The sequence below is a fragment of the Sinocyclocheilus anshuiensis genome, unplaced genomic scaffold (assembly GCF_001515605.1).
Source record: "Sinocyclocheilus anshuiensis isolate Anshui unplaced genomic scaffold, SAMN03320099.WGS_v1.1 scaffold419, whole genome shotgun sequence".
Lineage (NCBI taxonomy): Eukaryota > Metazoa > Chordata > Actinopteri > Cypriniformes > Cyprinidae > Sinocyclocheilus > Sinocyclocheilus anshuiensis.
In genome coordinates this window covers 389,663-404,986 of record NW_015548228.1, presented here as the reverse complement: position 1 = coordinate 404,986, position 15,324 = coordinate 389,663, and the positions used below count along the sequence as shown (strand labels likewise).

At 39.4% G+C, this 15,324-nt stretch overlaps 1 protein-coding gene across 2 annotated transcripts in view; it reads left to right on the top strand.

Moving 5' to 3' along the window:
* LOC107654491 (casein kinase I-like) overlaps window positions 1-15,324 on the top strand; it is a 46,438-nt gene that overhangs the window by 28,548 nt on the left and 2,566 nt on the right. Inside the window, exons 2-9 of one of the 2 annotated variants that reach the window (XM_016441571.1) lie at window positions 1,925-2,035; window positions 5,683-5,831; window positions 6,176-6,404; window positions 6,576-6,746; window positions 7,270-7,418; window positions 7,535-7,706; window positions 8,327-8,439; window positions 10,135-10,203. In XM_016441571.1, coding sequence (XP_016297057.1) covers window positions 1,925-2,035; window positions 5,683-5,831; window positions 6,176-6,404; window positions 6,576-6,746; window positions 7,270-7,418; window positions 7,535-7,706; window positions 8,327-8,439; window positions 10,135-10,167 — 1,127 coding nt within the window. In that variant the 3' untranslated portion in view covers window positions 10,168-10,203. The remainder of the gene's footprint in view (window positions 1-1,924; window positions 2,036-5,682; window positions 5,832-6,175; window positions 6,405-6,575; window positions 6,747-7,269; window positions 7,419-7,534; window positions 7,707-8,326; window positions 8,440-10,134; window positions 10,204-15,324) is intronic. The other variant, XM_016441570.1, reaches the window with a different exon arrangement.

Below are 15,324 nucleotides of genomic sequence, written 5' to 3'. Positions count from 1 at the left end.
TCAAAAGTGTGTCTCTACCAGATGGGTCTGTAGTCTCAAAGAAACTCCGAATGGTATTGTGCCCAAAGCGCGACTCGTAGCCAGAGGTTTTGAAGAGCTTAATATTCACGAGCTGCAGAAAGATTCTCCAACCTGTGCTTCTGACTCTCTTAGGCTGTTATTAGCTGTAATCTGTCAAAATAAGTGGCAAGTCCATTCTATGGACATCAAATCTGCTTTCTTGCAGGGCATGCAGTTGTCCAGAGAAATCTATGTCCGGCCCCCTCCTGAAGCAGGAAAAGAAAATGTTCTATGGAAACTAAACAAGTGTGTTTACGGCCTTGCAGATGCATCATTGTATTGGTACAACAAAGTGAAAGAAATCATGCTGAGTACAGGTGGTAAAATGTCTAAAGTAGATCCAGCAGTATTCTATTGGTTGGATGAACAGTGTAAGGTTACTGGAGTACTCGCATGTCATGTTGATGATTTTCTTTGGGCAGGCTCACAAAACTTCTCAACAGATGTGATACCTACACTAAAGTCTGTATTACATGTTGGACGTGAGGAACATGAAAATTTCTGCTATGTGGGAATGGACTTTGTTACTATTAATGGTGTAGTTCATGTACATCAGCATAGTTACATTGAAAACCTACAGCCTATTCGACTGCAAGTAGCACGTGCAGTGCAGAGGGATGCCTCTCTTAATGAGACTGAAAAAGAGCAGCTTAGGTCAAAAATAGGACAAATACTGTGGGTTGCAAAACAAACCAGACCAGACATTATGTTTGATGTATGCAGTTTAGCATCAAATATAAAGTATGCTACAGTCCAGTCTATTCACGAGACAAATAAGGTCATTAGAAAGCTTAAATCTGAAAAGTTGACTCCGGTTTCAACATTTGGGAAACAGTGATGCTCTAAACTTTGTTGTTTTCAGTGATGCTTCCCTTGGAAATCTCCCTGATGGGGGCACAAGGTGGGGGCATTGATTGGTCTCATGGGAGAAGGAGGGAAGTTTTCTCCTCTCAGTTGGCAATCTAAGAAAATTAGACGTGTGGTGAGGAGTACTCTGGCAGGGGAAACTCTGGCCCTGTCAGATGGAATAGATAATGCCATTTTTCTGACTACTCTCTTTTCTGAACTTACTACTGGAAATGCTGAACTGAATACTCCTCTGTTGATCTGTGTGACAGACAACCACTCTCTGTTAGATGCCCTTACGTCAACAAAACAGGTCTCTTGAGAAACGTCTTCGACTAGAAATAAGCAGCATAAAGGAGCTCATACAAGAATCAAGTAAAAGAATCAAGAAGGTACTCTGGTCGGACACAAAAACTCAACTCGCTGACTGTCTTACAAAAAAAGGAGCGTCGGCCCTGATGTTATTGAAAGTACTCAGTGAAGGACTATGGTGCTATTGAAAGCACTTAGTTAAGGACTGGGGACACTTGTTAATAAAAAAAAAAAAAAAAAAGAGAGGAAAGAGGTTCATTTGAAAAAAACTGTATACTTTCAATCGGATATACAACAATTTTTTTTTGGTAACTGTAATCTTTGTTTTGTATGTTTTTTTATTTATATTTTCTTTGTTTAAAGTATAGGGAGATTGTTAACATGTTATTTCCTCCCTACTTTGTTCACATGGAAGAAGGTTCTTCCAGGTTAAAAATGAGGTTAGCGTATGCGCTGGTTCAAAGGTGAGTGCGGGGGTAAAAAGGGGGCGTTGTTGTAGAGGAACAGTGTTGAACCGTGTTGCATATGTGAGCGAAGTGATGAAAGGAATAAAGTGCGTTAACTGAGTAAACTTCGCGTTTATTTGATTTAACAAGACATATCAAGTAATTTGGTTGTTTCTCCATCCACTATCCATTTTTCGCTTTTCTCTTTGGTTATATATAGTTTTACTAACTTCTATCTCCCCCCTTTTCTGATTTTCCAGGTACAGACATCTCCGTGGGGGAAGAAGTAGCCATCAAGCTAGAATGTGTGAAAACGAAGCACCCACAGCTGCACATCGAGAGCAAGATCTACAAGATGATGCAAGGAGGCGGTACGTGTTTCCACACTCAGTCAATAGCTCCTCGTGGTCTCCATCCGGCTTCTCCATTAACACAGAACTATGAGTCACATGTACACACCTCACACTGCTGCCACATACATAAGAGCCTGTATTTAATATGAACAGTTAGGTGTTAAGTTGATATTTGCCTTATTAGTTTTCTTTCTTTCTTTCTTTTTTCTTTTTTGGTAATATTTAAACTGAATATTTCTTGGTATTGAAAGGCTGTTTGATATCGTACCATTTTAATCATATTGTGAAATGTTAAAAGCAGAGCTTAACATTATAGAAATATAAAATACATACGGCCATTCAAAGGTTTGGGGTTGGTAGTTTGTTTAATATATTTGAAAGAAGCTTTTTATGCTCACCTAGGCTGCATTTATTTGACCAAAAATACAGTTAAAACTGTAATATTGTAAAATATTATTAGAATTTAAAATAACTTCTATTTTTAATTTCTATATTTTAAAATGTAAGTTATTTCTCTGCCAGCAAAGTTGAATTTTCAGCAGCCATTACTCCAGTCTTCAGTGTCACACATCCTTCAGGAATCATTATAATATGCCGATTTGGTGCTCATTTTTTCTTATTATTATAAGCCTTGAACACAGTTGTGCTGGTTAATAATTTGTGGAAACCGTGGTACTGTTTTTTTTCAGAATAGAAAGTTCAAAACAACTGCATTTATATGAAAAAAAAATTGCTGAATGAAAGTATTAATGTCTTTTATATAGGGCTGCACGATAAATCGCATGCAATATTTAACGCGCATCTTGTCAGAAAGCCGGTTCTGTAATCAGCGGTAAATCTCCATCACCTGCGTGCCTTCACATTGAGCAGCATTAACTACACAGAGCCGTTGTTCACTGACGAGTTGCGCAAAACCGCGTTCATATTCGCGCGATGTTTTTGCGCTGCTCGTCAGTGAACAACGGCTCTGTGTTGTTAATGCTGCTCAATGTGAAAGCACGCAGGTGATGGAGATTTACCGCTGATTACAGAACCGGCTTTCTGACAAGATGCGCATTAAATATCGCATGCGATTTATCGTGCAGCCCTACTTTTATACATTACAAAAATCTTACTAACTCAAAACTTTTGAACGTTATAGTGTGGATAAATATGGGTCATTTTGTGCTGGGGCCAGTGGAAATTTAAAGCAGGAACTACTGGATGTCCTTCCTGTTGATCCCTGGTTAGTAATATTAGCCTCTGAAAGTCTCTATAAATTATGACCATTTTATGTTGGCTTAATGTTGTACTTTTGATGAGCTCCTGAGTAATTTGTTTGAGTAAGAGGGTTCTCTGGAGGTAAGGTGTAGTTCACAGGATCTCCATTTCTTAGATGGTGTTACAGAATACTGTAGCAACAGTAGGCAGCAAACCAATCGTGATCAGTTCCCCTCGCTTCATCAGTCAGTGAGTCAACACATCCTTCTCCAATGAGAGTGGCATTATCAGATCTCAAACTACTCATAGCGTTCTGTCACCACCACCATGAATCGTCTTCTCATTGGCCTTGCGTGGAGGTGAAGGAAGTAGGCAATTTGTATCCTCAGCATTGTTATCGGTCACAAAATCAGGCTTTTGTTGAAATTTTGGTTCTGTTGTAATGTATGGTGATGGTTTATGAATATACATGAGGTGCATTAAGGATGCGTCCCCCCTACCGGCCCCGGCGGGGTTTGGCCCCGATTGCTTTTATACTAGATAGATGTATGACAATCCTGTCGGGTGTATTTTATGGTGCCAGCAGCAAAAGTGTGTCGTCTATGGCATTCGCTTTCAGACACGCTCTAGTCTGTCCTCTCTCTTCCCAGCATGACTGAGCAAGCATGACATTCGCTCCGCGGCGGCCAAACGTTGCGATGGCATCTGTGCCACGACAGACCGACATTGTGAGTGAGCCTCCCTCTCAGCGCTTGTGCTCTATATGATCACATGGACCCCGGGCCAGATGGTGCGTGCGGAGGGGAGTGGGTGTGAGGTGGGAGGGGCCTTCCCTGTGCATTCCATCTCCTAACTGGGTCTCTTGCACCACTCGCAGCCTTATTTAGCACAGCATGAACAAGCATACACACTGATAACTTTATATTGAGAAAGGTGCGGGTACCTGCATGTATGCGTGCATGCGTGTGCATGCATGTTGTAGGTAGAAAGGGAACCTTTCATGCTATTTCTTTCTGTATGTTTTAGCAGCACAGTTGCAGTCTTTTTCCAGTCCATACATAGAGAAGCACAAGGCTTGGCATTTTTCTATTTTAATTCTTATTAATATAGACCATGTCAGAGCTGTCCTGATGTGAGAATGGAAAGGCGTGCTGGACGGCTCAGACCAGGAGATATATTTAACCTCCTGAGTTTGCGCAGGAATAGCTGACCTGGAGGATGTTTTCTGGAAAGTGCTGAACAGCAAAAGCTCTGTGTTGTTGAAGGCATCGGCCAGGCTCAGGGTGCGCACGGCCGTAGACACGACAGCAGCTGCCGAGAGATCTCTGACCTACCAGAACTCTGCTGAACCCTCTGTCTCTTCCTCTCCTTGATAATCCTGGAAAATTCGTAAAAAAGCTTAGTCTTGACTAAAAGAGTGGCGTTAAAGAAACCTGTTTGAAAACAGTCTTTATACTGTAAAATGTATGACAATACATTCACAGTGGGGGAAAAAGGCAGCTGTGGATGCCAGGAATTTACTGTAAAAAAAAATTTAATTTCAAGATTTTTAAATTACTGAAATCTGCTATGTGGCATAGAGGGTACTGATAACCACCATGATGTGTGTGGAAATAGAAAGCCACATGATTAATCAGTTAATCATAAGTGGCCTGTCTATAAAACATGGCCAGAACTGAATATTCAAACACACAAAGATCAAACGGGTAACACACCACACATTAAAAAAATGCAATAAACATTAACAGAAAATGTAAACATGCTAATATACGTTACTCGAAAATAAGGAGAACCAAAACTTTTTAAATAACTTTTGAGATTGTCCTTTTTTTCACCATAAATTATTACAGTAATTCATAGTATTTACCTGCAAAAACAAAGTATTTTACAGTAAAATTATGGCATGTTAAACATTTTCATTTTTATATTGTGTATGGTAACTTTAACCGATTAACAGGTTTTGCTGTAATTTATTGCAATATATTTGTAAGTTTAAATAAAAAATTTGTATTCTTACCATCTCATGTGCAGGAAAAAGCCCTTGAAGTGATCTAATTGGGTATCAGCTGTCTTTCCCTGACAGCCTATATCTTTTCGTGCATCACTTCAAGGTCATCCTAGAGATGGTTTATGCTTTATGGCTGATGAGTTGGAGCCCGTTCTGAGGGTGACCAACCACGACCGCTGGTTTACTTAAGCTGAAGCTCTGCTTGGGTTTTATCACATCACTGCCTTACTGAAACAAACAGGCTCCCAACCCCCCACCTATTATATTGTAGGTCACCTTCAGTTTCTGTCAGTCAGTCCTTCAAAGATACAAATATGTATTAGTCAAACTTTCCCCTCTATTCTGTAATTTAAACTTTCAAGATCCTTTTGGTTGGCAAGCATTTCCTTCATAAACCGAATTCCCTTTTACAAGAAAAAAAAGTCATCTGTACTAAGGGTAATTGTTTCTTTTACAGTCGGTATCCCAACAATCAAATGGTGTGGAGCAGAGGGAGATTACAATGTGATGGTGATGGAGCTGCTGGGACCCAGTTTGGAGGATCTCTTCAACTTCTGTTCTCGCAAGTTCAGCCTAAAGACTGTTCTTCTGCTGGCTGACCAGATGGTAAGGCTTGTAGACGTGATCACTGTAACCTTTGTCCTCTCCACCCTACCCATCTCTTGTTATAGGACACCCAAAATGGGATAATGTGGTGTTCTGGTGACATGACAAGCTTTACTGTCATCCTTTCAGCTGTTTTACTTAGACAACCAGTGTCCTTTTTCACTCGTGTTTGACTGAGTATTACGTGCCAAGAGGCACTGTGAAAGGAGGCATAATGTGAAAGGACTGCTTGTTCAGCGGTTGTCATGCCCTCATTGCTTTATTTGAATTGGTGTGTTAGGTTTGCATGGAGTCTCTCATTCAGTCATTCGACCTGCTGAACCTGTCCTCTGTTCTGTCCTCAGATCAGCCGTATCGAGTACATACACTCCAAGAACTTCATCCACAGAGACGTCAAGCCCGACAACTTCCTTATGGGCCTGGGGAAAAAGGGCAACCTTGTTTACATCATTGACTTTGGCCTGGCCAAGAAGTACAGAGATGCTCGCACCCACCAGCACATCCCTTATCGCGAGAACAAAAACTTGACTGGCACTGCTCGCTACGCTTCCATCAACACCCACTTGGGCATAGGTACCCTGACACGTCTTTTTAATAAACTTATTATATTATCATATTGAAACCTCTAGTACTTTCAGACCTGACCTGTCATCACCCTAACATTTACGATTAAGCCACTTCACCTCTTATAGTCTGGCCATCGAAATGACATACAGTGTTTATCGTCGGTGTTTTCTTTCACAGAGCAATCCAGACGAGATGACTTGGAGTCTCTTGGCTATGTGCTCATGTACTTCAACCTGGGCTCTCTGCCATGGCAGGGTCTGAAGGCTGCCACAAAGAGACAGAAGTATGAGCGAATCAGCGAGAAGAAGATGTCCACTCCTATTGAAGTCATGTGCAAAGGATACCCATGTAAGCTTCTGCTTATAAATATAAGGCATTTTTAAGAAGCCAATAGGCTTAAGCTACATTATATCACAGCCATGGACCATAAGCTGCTTGCTAGTTGGAGGCAGGTGGTAGAAGAGAGCATTTGATTGGACCAATCAATCAAATATATCAGTTATCAATTTTATTTTTTTTTTAAAGAAATTAACTTTTTTCATCAGCAAGGACACATTGCATTGATCAGATGTGGCAACAAGGACATTTATAATATTATTTTTATTTTTTTACAAATAAATGCTGTTTTTTTTTTACTTTTTTTTTGTAACTTTTAACAATTATAATAATATTTCAATATTACTTTTTTTAACTGTGTTTTTGATCAAATAAATGCAGCCTTAGTGAGCATATGAGACTTCTTTTAAAACCATCAACAAATCTTACCAACCCTAAACTTTTGAACAGTTGTGTTGATGACTTCAAATGCAACCAAAGTGACTAAAAGCCACAAAACTTAATTTCATTGCATGTGCCTTTTGTTTGTTTCCAGCTGAGTTTGCCACATACCTCAACTTTTGCCGCTCCCTTCGCTTTGACGACAAGCCCGACTACTCTTACCTGAGACAGCTCTTCAGGAACCTTTTCCACAGACAAGGCTTTTCATACGACTATGTGTTTGACTGGAATATGCTCAAATTTGTGAGTGACATATGGGTTGTCTTTGCATGGATGCTGTATTTCTTAAATTGTTGTTGGTTGTTATTGTGGTCTATTAAAGACTTAATGCTTCATTTCTAATGTGTTGTGCTGTTCAGGGTGTGAACAGAGCAGCAGAAGATCCTGAGAGAGAGCGGAGGGATCGAGAGGAAAGATTGCGACATGGGCGGAATCCTGCGGCCCGTGGCATAATGCCCTCCAGCTCAGGTAGACCCAGAGGAACGCAAGAAGTAGCACCTCCCACACCCCTCACGCCAACCTCACACACAGGTAAGATGTCCACTGCTGCCTGTCGGTGCTTGTTTTTTAACTCAAGTAAACATCTGAAGATCTTTTTGTTTGTGCATAAGGATTATTTTGATTTGCAAGATATACAAGGGTTTTCTTTCTCTCCACTGCTTCAGATCAAGACAGATTTGTATTCATCAGCTACTTTCTTTCCTGCCATTTGTTGTTGTCTTAGCTGACAGGAAGTAGTTAAAGGGTTGCAAGCTACTACGCTCAGCAGGATGTTTGCTAGACATGACATAAATTTACTAGCGTTTGCTTTATTGAAGGGCGGAGGTTCACGCAGATATTTGTACAAGAAAGACACTTTAACAGTGACCCTGCACTGGTGTTGAAGTGTATGGCCTCAATTAGCAGAGCCTCAAGGAGTTGAGCGCAAAGACTCATAAACCCACCATGTCACCTCTACCGGAGTCCCAGTAAACTTCTTTTTTTTGTGCAGTTTTTCCAGTTTGGTGTAATTACTTTGTGGTTCAGACGTTGGAAAACAGAAGGATTTTTGTTTAGGTGGACATGACCCAATGTGTGGTGTCAGTGTCCGTTTTTTTCCATTTTCCATGCTTTAGATGACACGTGTCTTCCTTCCTTTGTCTTTTTGCCAGGAATGGAGCGAGAGAGGAAGGTCAGTATGAGATTGCACCGTGGAGCCCCTGTCAACATTTCCTCCTCTGATCTAACTGGTCGACAGGACACTTCACGCATGTCCACATCACAGGTACCAACGTTATGAGATTAAATACTCTGCATTTTTGCCCACTGTTGCCTGTGTGTTTGGCAGCATTGTTAGTCTCTGGCCCCAGCTCCACTGCTCTTAAATGACCCCTTCTTTATTTCCAGTCAAGTCTGACCACAAAATAGATCACTTTGGTTAGTAAACCTTTATAAACGAACTCCTCCACTGTTGTTTTCCAGCAGAGAGACAAAGGAAATGATGATAGAGAGTGATAGCCTTGAAACAGTGCTCAGACGGAGCTTGTGTCTGCTGTGGCCTGGCATGATATGGAGCCGATGTCATGGTCTACAGGGCTTTTAGCATGCCATTATAAAAGCACTCTGCTCTGAGAGGTGTTTTTGGGCTACACTTGCTGTATAGCTGATCTTTAAATGTGTGCAATAGTGAAATTGACAGTATGTGAATAAATGTACAAAAAAAGAATATTATAATTATTATTGATCTTGTTGGACTCAACAATAAGATTTTTTCCCCTCTTAATCCAATTATGTTTTTTCAATTAGGGGTTAGCACTCTTTAATTGAAGCTTTTTTTTTATATATAATTATTTTTATTGAATTTTCACTGTAATACAAAAATAACAAGACATCGTCTCCCCCCCCCAAAAAAAATATTTTTAAACAAATAGTTATTATATTAAAATATATTATATTATATTAAAATATTTTTTTAATAGTTTTAAATAAAACAGGACTACCCCATATATAACAGATTAGGGAAAGAGGAAAAAAATGAGTAGGGCAGAAAAGTTAAGTGTCCAGACAGTTACACAATTACAATATTCCTTGTAGTATAATAGGGCGAAGATGAGGTTCCATATAGTCCAGATATGGAGTCCAGACTTTATAAAACTGGCCTGTTTTTTGATGTAATGCATAGGTAAGACGCTCCAGGGGAATCAGCTAAAACATTTTCTTATGCCAACCTTTAAGTGATGGTGATTTATCACTAATCCAGTTAAGTAAAATATTTTTTCTGGCAGCAAAGGAGAGAATATTATACAATTTCTTGTTCGCAGATGAAACAATGCATTTATTAGGTATACCCAATTATGATGTTTTTTTTTTTAAATGCTTTTTTGTGGGAATTTTTCAGTTATATATGTAACACATTTTTACTGACAAAAAAGCATAAAACAAACCTAAAAAGCATTTTTGCTGGAAAATGATGGAATGTGGTGCAAAACAGTTTGTTTTTTAAAGCCTATTTAAATGGCTCTTTCAAGACTAGCAGAAATCACTCTCTCTATATTGCTGTCAGCCAGCTAAGTTACACTGCTGACATATTTACATGATTTTCATTTGCAAACAACATTGTTCAAAAGTCACTAAAATGTGATATTTGCCTTACATAACTTATAAACGTAAGGATAGTTGAAACGCAAGCGTTGGCCCTGGGCCATCCTTATTGTTGAGCCCTGTATTGTGTGACCACTGCCACATATTTTGGATCTTATTTGCGTAGAGTTCTTTTCAGACCTTGTCACACATTCTTGAAATGTTGCCCAGAGTCATAATTCTGTCTAGAGAGTCTCTGGTGATTTGAATATTTGCTTTTAACGCTTCTGTTCAGATCCACATTTTTTAGGTGTTTACACATTGTTGTTGTTTTTTTAAAAAAGAATTTCACCACAAATGAATATGTTTCCCCCTCCAACCACCCACCCACCCACTTCAGAATAGCATTCCCTATGATCACCACGGCAAGTAGATGCTCGCCATGTTCTGGTATGAGAGACAGCATTGGGTGAGTGACAGTTGGGTGTCTTTTTTTTAATTTTTTTAATACCTGGACTACCTCCACTTCCCTTCATTGAGTAATAGACTCCCTGTCCCACATCACTGCTGTACGGCTGTTACGCAGCACATCACTCACCACACAGAATGATGAGAGACTTCACTACTTCATTCCTAACTGTAACTCAGATGTTTAGCAAAGGCTCTTGAAGTGTTCAATTGAAAAGCAATATGGTGTTATTCAAACAGAGCGCCACAGTCGGGCTCCAGATGTAAAAACCCCATTCAATTTCTCCATAGAGAAACACAAATCTACCATCAGCTCTGAGATTCTCTTGTGAATATATTACTAAAAGAATGTTATGCAAATATTGTTGAAGATTAGCACCCAGCAGTCTGTCTGATGTTACAAGCTAGTTTCTGTACAAAAGCAGTTTCTTCAGTGAAAGTGAGGCATCGTCTTCATTGACTTCCTTTCAGTCAAAATGGCTTCTAAATATTTTGCTTTCAACTTCAAATATTTTTTTTTGTACCTCACTCAGTGGTGTTATATTGTACCGTCATTTTTTATTTAAATTTTTTGGTAGTCTTTCCTGAGATTGTAGTTTGTTTACTCATAACTAATATTAAAGGGTTAGTTCACCAAAAAATGAAAACTCTGTCATTAATTACTCACCCTCATGTCGTTCCAAACCCATAAGACCTTCATTCATCTTCGGAACACAAATTAAGATATTTTTGATGAAATCTGAGAGCTTTCTGACCCTGCATAGACCGCAATGTAACTACCACGTACTCTTATGAACACGCTTCGACTGACACGAAAGAGATTGTTAAATAAAGTCGTTATTTTTGTTTACTTTGTGCACAAAATGTATTCTTGTAGCTTCATAAAATTAAGGTTGAACCACTGTCACATGGACTATTTTAACGATGTCCTTGCTACCTTTCTGGGCCTTGAACATGTCAGTTGTGTTGCTGTCTATGCAGGGTCATAAAGCTCTCAGATTTCATCAAAAATATCTTAATTTGTGTTCCGAAGAACAAAGGTCTTGGGGGTTTGGAACGACATGAGGGTGAGTAATTAATGACAGAATTTTCATTTTTGGGTGAAATATCGCTTCAAGCACACGCTGTTGTACCAAACTCAGTTTAAAAATATTCATATAAGCACTTAGGCTTCAAATCAGAGTTTGTAATGAAGATTAGGGGTGTCAAGGTACACAAAAATGACAGTTCGGTACATAACTTGGTTTTGAAGTCACATGTTGAGTTAGTTTGAAGCAGTTAATATAAAGCATGTTTTATGTTTAGGACAACTTGCATAAGCTCACAGCAGATCACTGTGTTATTCTGCGTTATTTTTCAGATGTGTTCACAGTGTCAAAATATATTGATATAACTGGTACTTTCCTATCCTAGGGGGGAAACTCGGTTTCGAATTATGTTCCACACACACAGAAGTTCCACACGTGCAGCGGTAAAAACAGCACTGCATTCGTTTGGTACACATGCATGCTGAGCCAGAAGACTCGTATCGGAATTTTTTTTTGTACGAATATGTGTATTGTACACCCTTCCTTCAGATTCATCTCAAAGCTGGCTGATTGGTTTGTATTGTGGCTCCTAATTGAAGACTTTTTTAAATGTCTATGGAGAAAATTAATGGTAAAATATTTATGGATCCAAGGCTACACCAAATCCACCAGTATTCATAGCCTGGGATACTTGCATACTTTATTCCGGCTTCATCCCGGTTAGCAGTTTATGACCTCACACTCCACTCTAATGACTCAGATGGTATTTTTAATCTTTGCACAGAAAGTAATTCATAACACCAGATGATGTGATGCGTTACTCGCAGATGGACAGTACTGTTATCCTCTAAGCTGAATCTAGACGGTTGGGCTTTTGCTTATTTTTACTAAAAAATGTGCTAAAGCTTCAGTCTCCAGAAATATTTCCCTGCTATAAAAACAGTTTAAAGCATAATTTCAACCCTTGATTGGTTTGAGGATGCAATTTGCACTATTATCATTCCTTTTAGTCATGTGAATTTCTGGCCGACATATCTCCATATCCCAGTGCTTAGGTTTGATCAGATCAAGAGTTGTAAACACAAGATGCACTCTGCTTTCATTTAGTGCACAAAAAAAAAGTAGTGCTCCCATATGCACGTATGCCCACCATAGCAGCCTACACACAATCACCATGTACTCTTACATGTATTTATAGAACCCAATAATTGATAAGTTTGATCTAGTGTTGGAGAGCTAATTCAAAATCAGTCGCTGAAGCAGAAAGGAAGCACAAATGCCGTGCAGCAGAGCGCTCTTGATTGTGTGTGGTGCAGCGCCCTCTGCTTGTGAGTGTGTTTCTACACTTTACTTTGTGATGTATCCATAACCTCTAGTTGCTTGGGTGTGGATGCCTCTTTCTGTCTCACTCTTTTAACCCCCAGTGCTTGGTTTTGGCTCTCTCTTGGCATGCAGTGTGATCACCCGGATTGTGCTCCTGCTCCAACTTAATCAATGCAGCTTTACATTTACAAGCCTTTTTGCTTTTAGTTGTTTTAAGTGTAAAACTGCTGCTTATGGCCTCAGTTTGCAGAAAACCTCCATTCAATTCCTTTATTATTGTTTCTGCCCTGAATTAATTGTTTACTGGTAGTCTCCGATTTGCTGAACGGCTCACCTCTGCAGCTGTTTTGTTCCCTCTGTAACATCAGAGATGGATTCACCCCCGCCCTTTTGAGAGCAGCCGTCACATGATTGGCTCTAGAGTCCTCGTGGGCCCCCTGCACTGCCTTGCCTTTGACGGAGGATCATGAAAAATGTATCCCCACCTAGTAATTAATCACCTCAGATTTTTATTGTGCATCTGAAGGTGCAAGACATAATTAGCTGTCGCCCCTCCTCCGATCTTGAAATAACCCGCCATTTGTGTTCCTGAGTGGAAACAAAAAAAATGCAGTATGCATTGTTTTTTTTTTTCCCCCTTTGTGTTTGGTGTTATAAACCTTGTTCCCCCCTCTCATGCCATATGCCCTCTGCTGTGGCAGGCCATGGGGGAGCTCAGAGGACCACCTAAAATATTTAGGACTCAAAGCATGCATGCACAAACAGTTACCACCCTTTAAGAACTAGTGATGCACCAAAAATATTTGGCCAAAAGTGTTTTTTCTGTTTCAGTCTTTTGGAGGGTCGAAAACATTAATTTGTTTCATTTTCATTAATCAATCAACTTTGAAAAGACATTAATAAAACCGCTTTTATTTACCTCAGGAAAGCCATTTCATGTCCATAGCTCATTAGTTAGCTAGAACACAAAAAAAATCACTCTAGAGAGACGCATTATGCTAATAATATGCAGTATATTGCATATTAATTTTATCTTAACCTGTTATCATTAATTAATATATTTTGTAATAAATCTGAAATAAAAAAAGTTATTACAGCCACCATTTAAATGTTTGTATTTGAACACCGAATTGGAATAGAAACACAATTATATCATTGGAAAGTTGCCGTATCATATAAATCATATCATATAAAATCTGCCGAATGTGCAATTTAAATGTATATATGTAACTCAGTTTTTATATGAAAAAAGTTAATTATTAAACTTGATTGATTGATTAATTGATTATTAAATAAGCATTATTTTCAATTTTCAGCTAAACTGAAACTATTTCAGTGTCAGTGTTTCGGTAAAACAAAACATTTTGGTGCATTACTAGTAAGAACCGTATACTTCAGAGAAGTTGGCCCAGGCTGTTAATGACTTCTTATTGACTTAAGGGCACAAAGCTAAAATTCATGATGACGCTTATGGCATGACATCATGAATCTTAAAATAGTGATTCTGAGAACTGAATTGACTGTTTACACCTGGTATTAAGATCTGTCTTGGTTGAGCCAAAACACTGTTTATAAAAATGCACTTTTGTTTCACTTTGAAGTCGTACATAACTGGCAAGTGGCAACATTGTAAAATTGTATTTTAGTTCTGTGGCTGACTCACAGGTAAATAGGCGGTCCTTTGAGTTTGCGATACATTAAGATGGATTCATTTTGTTCACATATGCAATGTTGGTCACATGTTTGCGACCACCTTGTAATGTGCTTGGAGTGATCGGATCACAAAGTGTTTTGGATCTTTCCCTGTTTACACGTCTTTAGTGCTGTCTGCTTGTGATTGGATCACCCGAGACTGAAAACTGACTCATGGGAATAGGGGAACAATGGCTATGTTCACACAGCAGAATAATATGGTTGTCAGTCCTGTTTGGAGTGTTAAATATGATTCATTAATCACAGTTAATTTAAAAAAAAGTGACATTCTGTAACCAGTCTTAAATATGGACAGTCATAAATATTCATGAATCACTAGCGAAATAAGAGAGCATATTGATATTTTATATGAATAGAACCATTTGAACCAATTGTCACAATAGGGCCTTTCGCACCGCAGGAACCTTTTCATAGTACCAGAACTAATTGTGGAACTACCCACTTTTTGGCGTTTTCGCACCACCGGAATTGGGTGCGATTTTAGTACCGGACTGCCTTTTTCGAGAACCAAATTAGCTCCTACTCCGGAGCAGGGTCTAACCAGCACAACTGGTACTAATCGTGACGTAAGTAGACATTGATTGGCCAAACGCGTATGAAAACGCCCTCACCCGCCATGATTTAAAACGCCGTGTAAACATACTGTAAACATTGTGTCAGCTTATTTCGCAAGTATGGAGAACAGCGATAGATGGACAGACGCTGAAGTGCAGGCACTTTTAGCAAATGTAGCACTGCCAGTTGTCGGTGGAGATTCTTAGTCCTCCTTTCCGTTCTTTCAATCGCTTTACGTGTACGTCGACTTTCCATGTCCATTATTGTGAAACCTGCGAGACAAAACAAACACACAGCTCCGATCACAGCGTCCTCCATCCTCCTGTTGTTAATGTTGTTCTACGTTTCTGTTGTTGAATGCCGCGCACAAATGACGTCGCTGTCGACCGGCTTACGTCACTTCTTAGTACACACTCTCGGTGCGAATGCAACCCTTTAAATGGTACTGGGAAATAGCTCGCGCAAAATCGTCCCAGTACTTTAGTACTGTACATTTAGTTCTG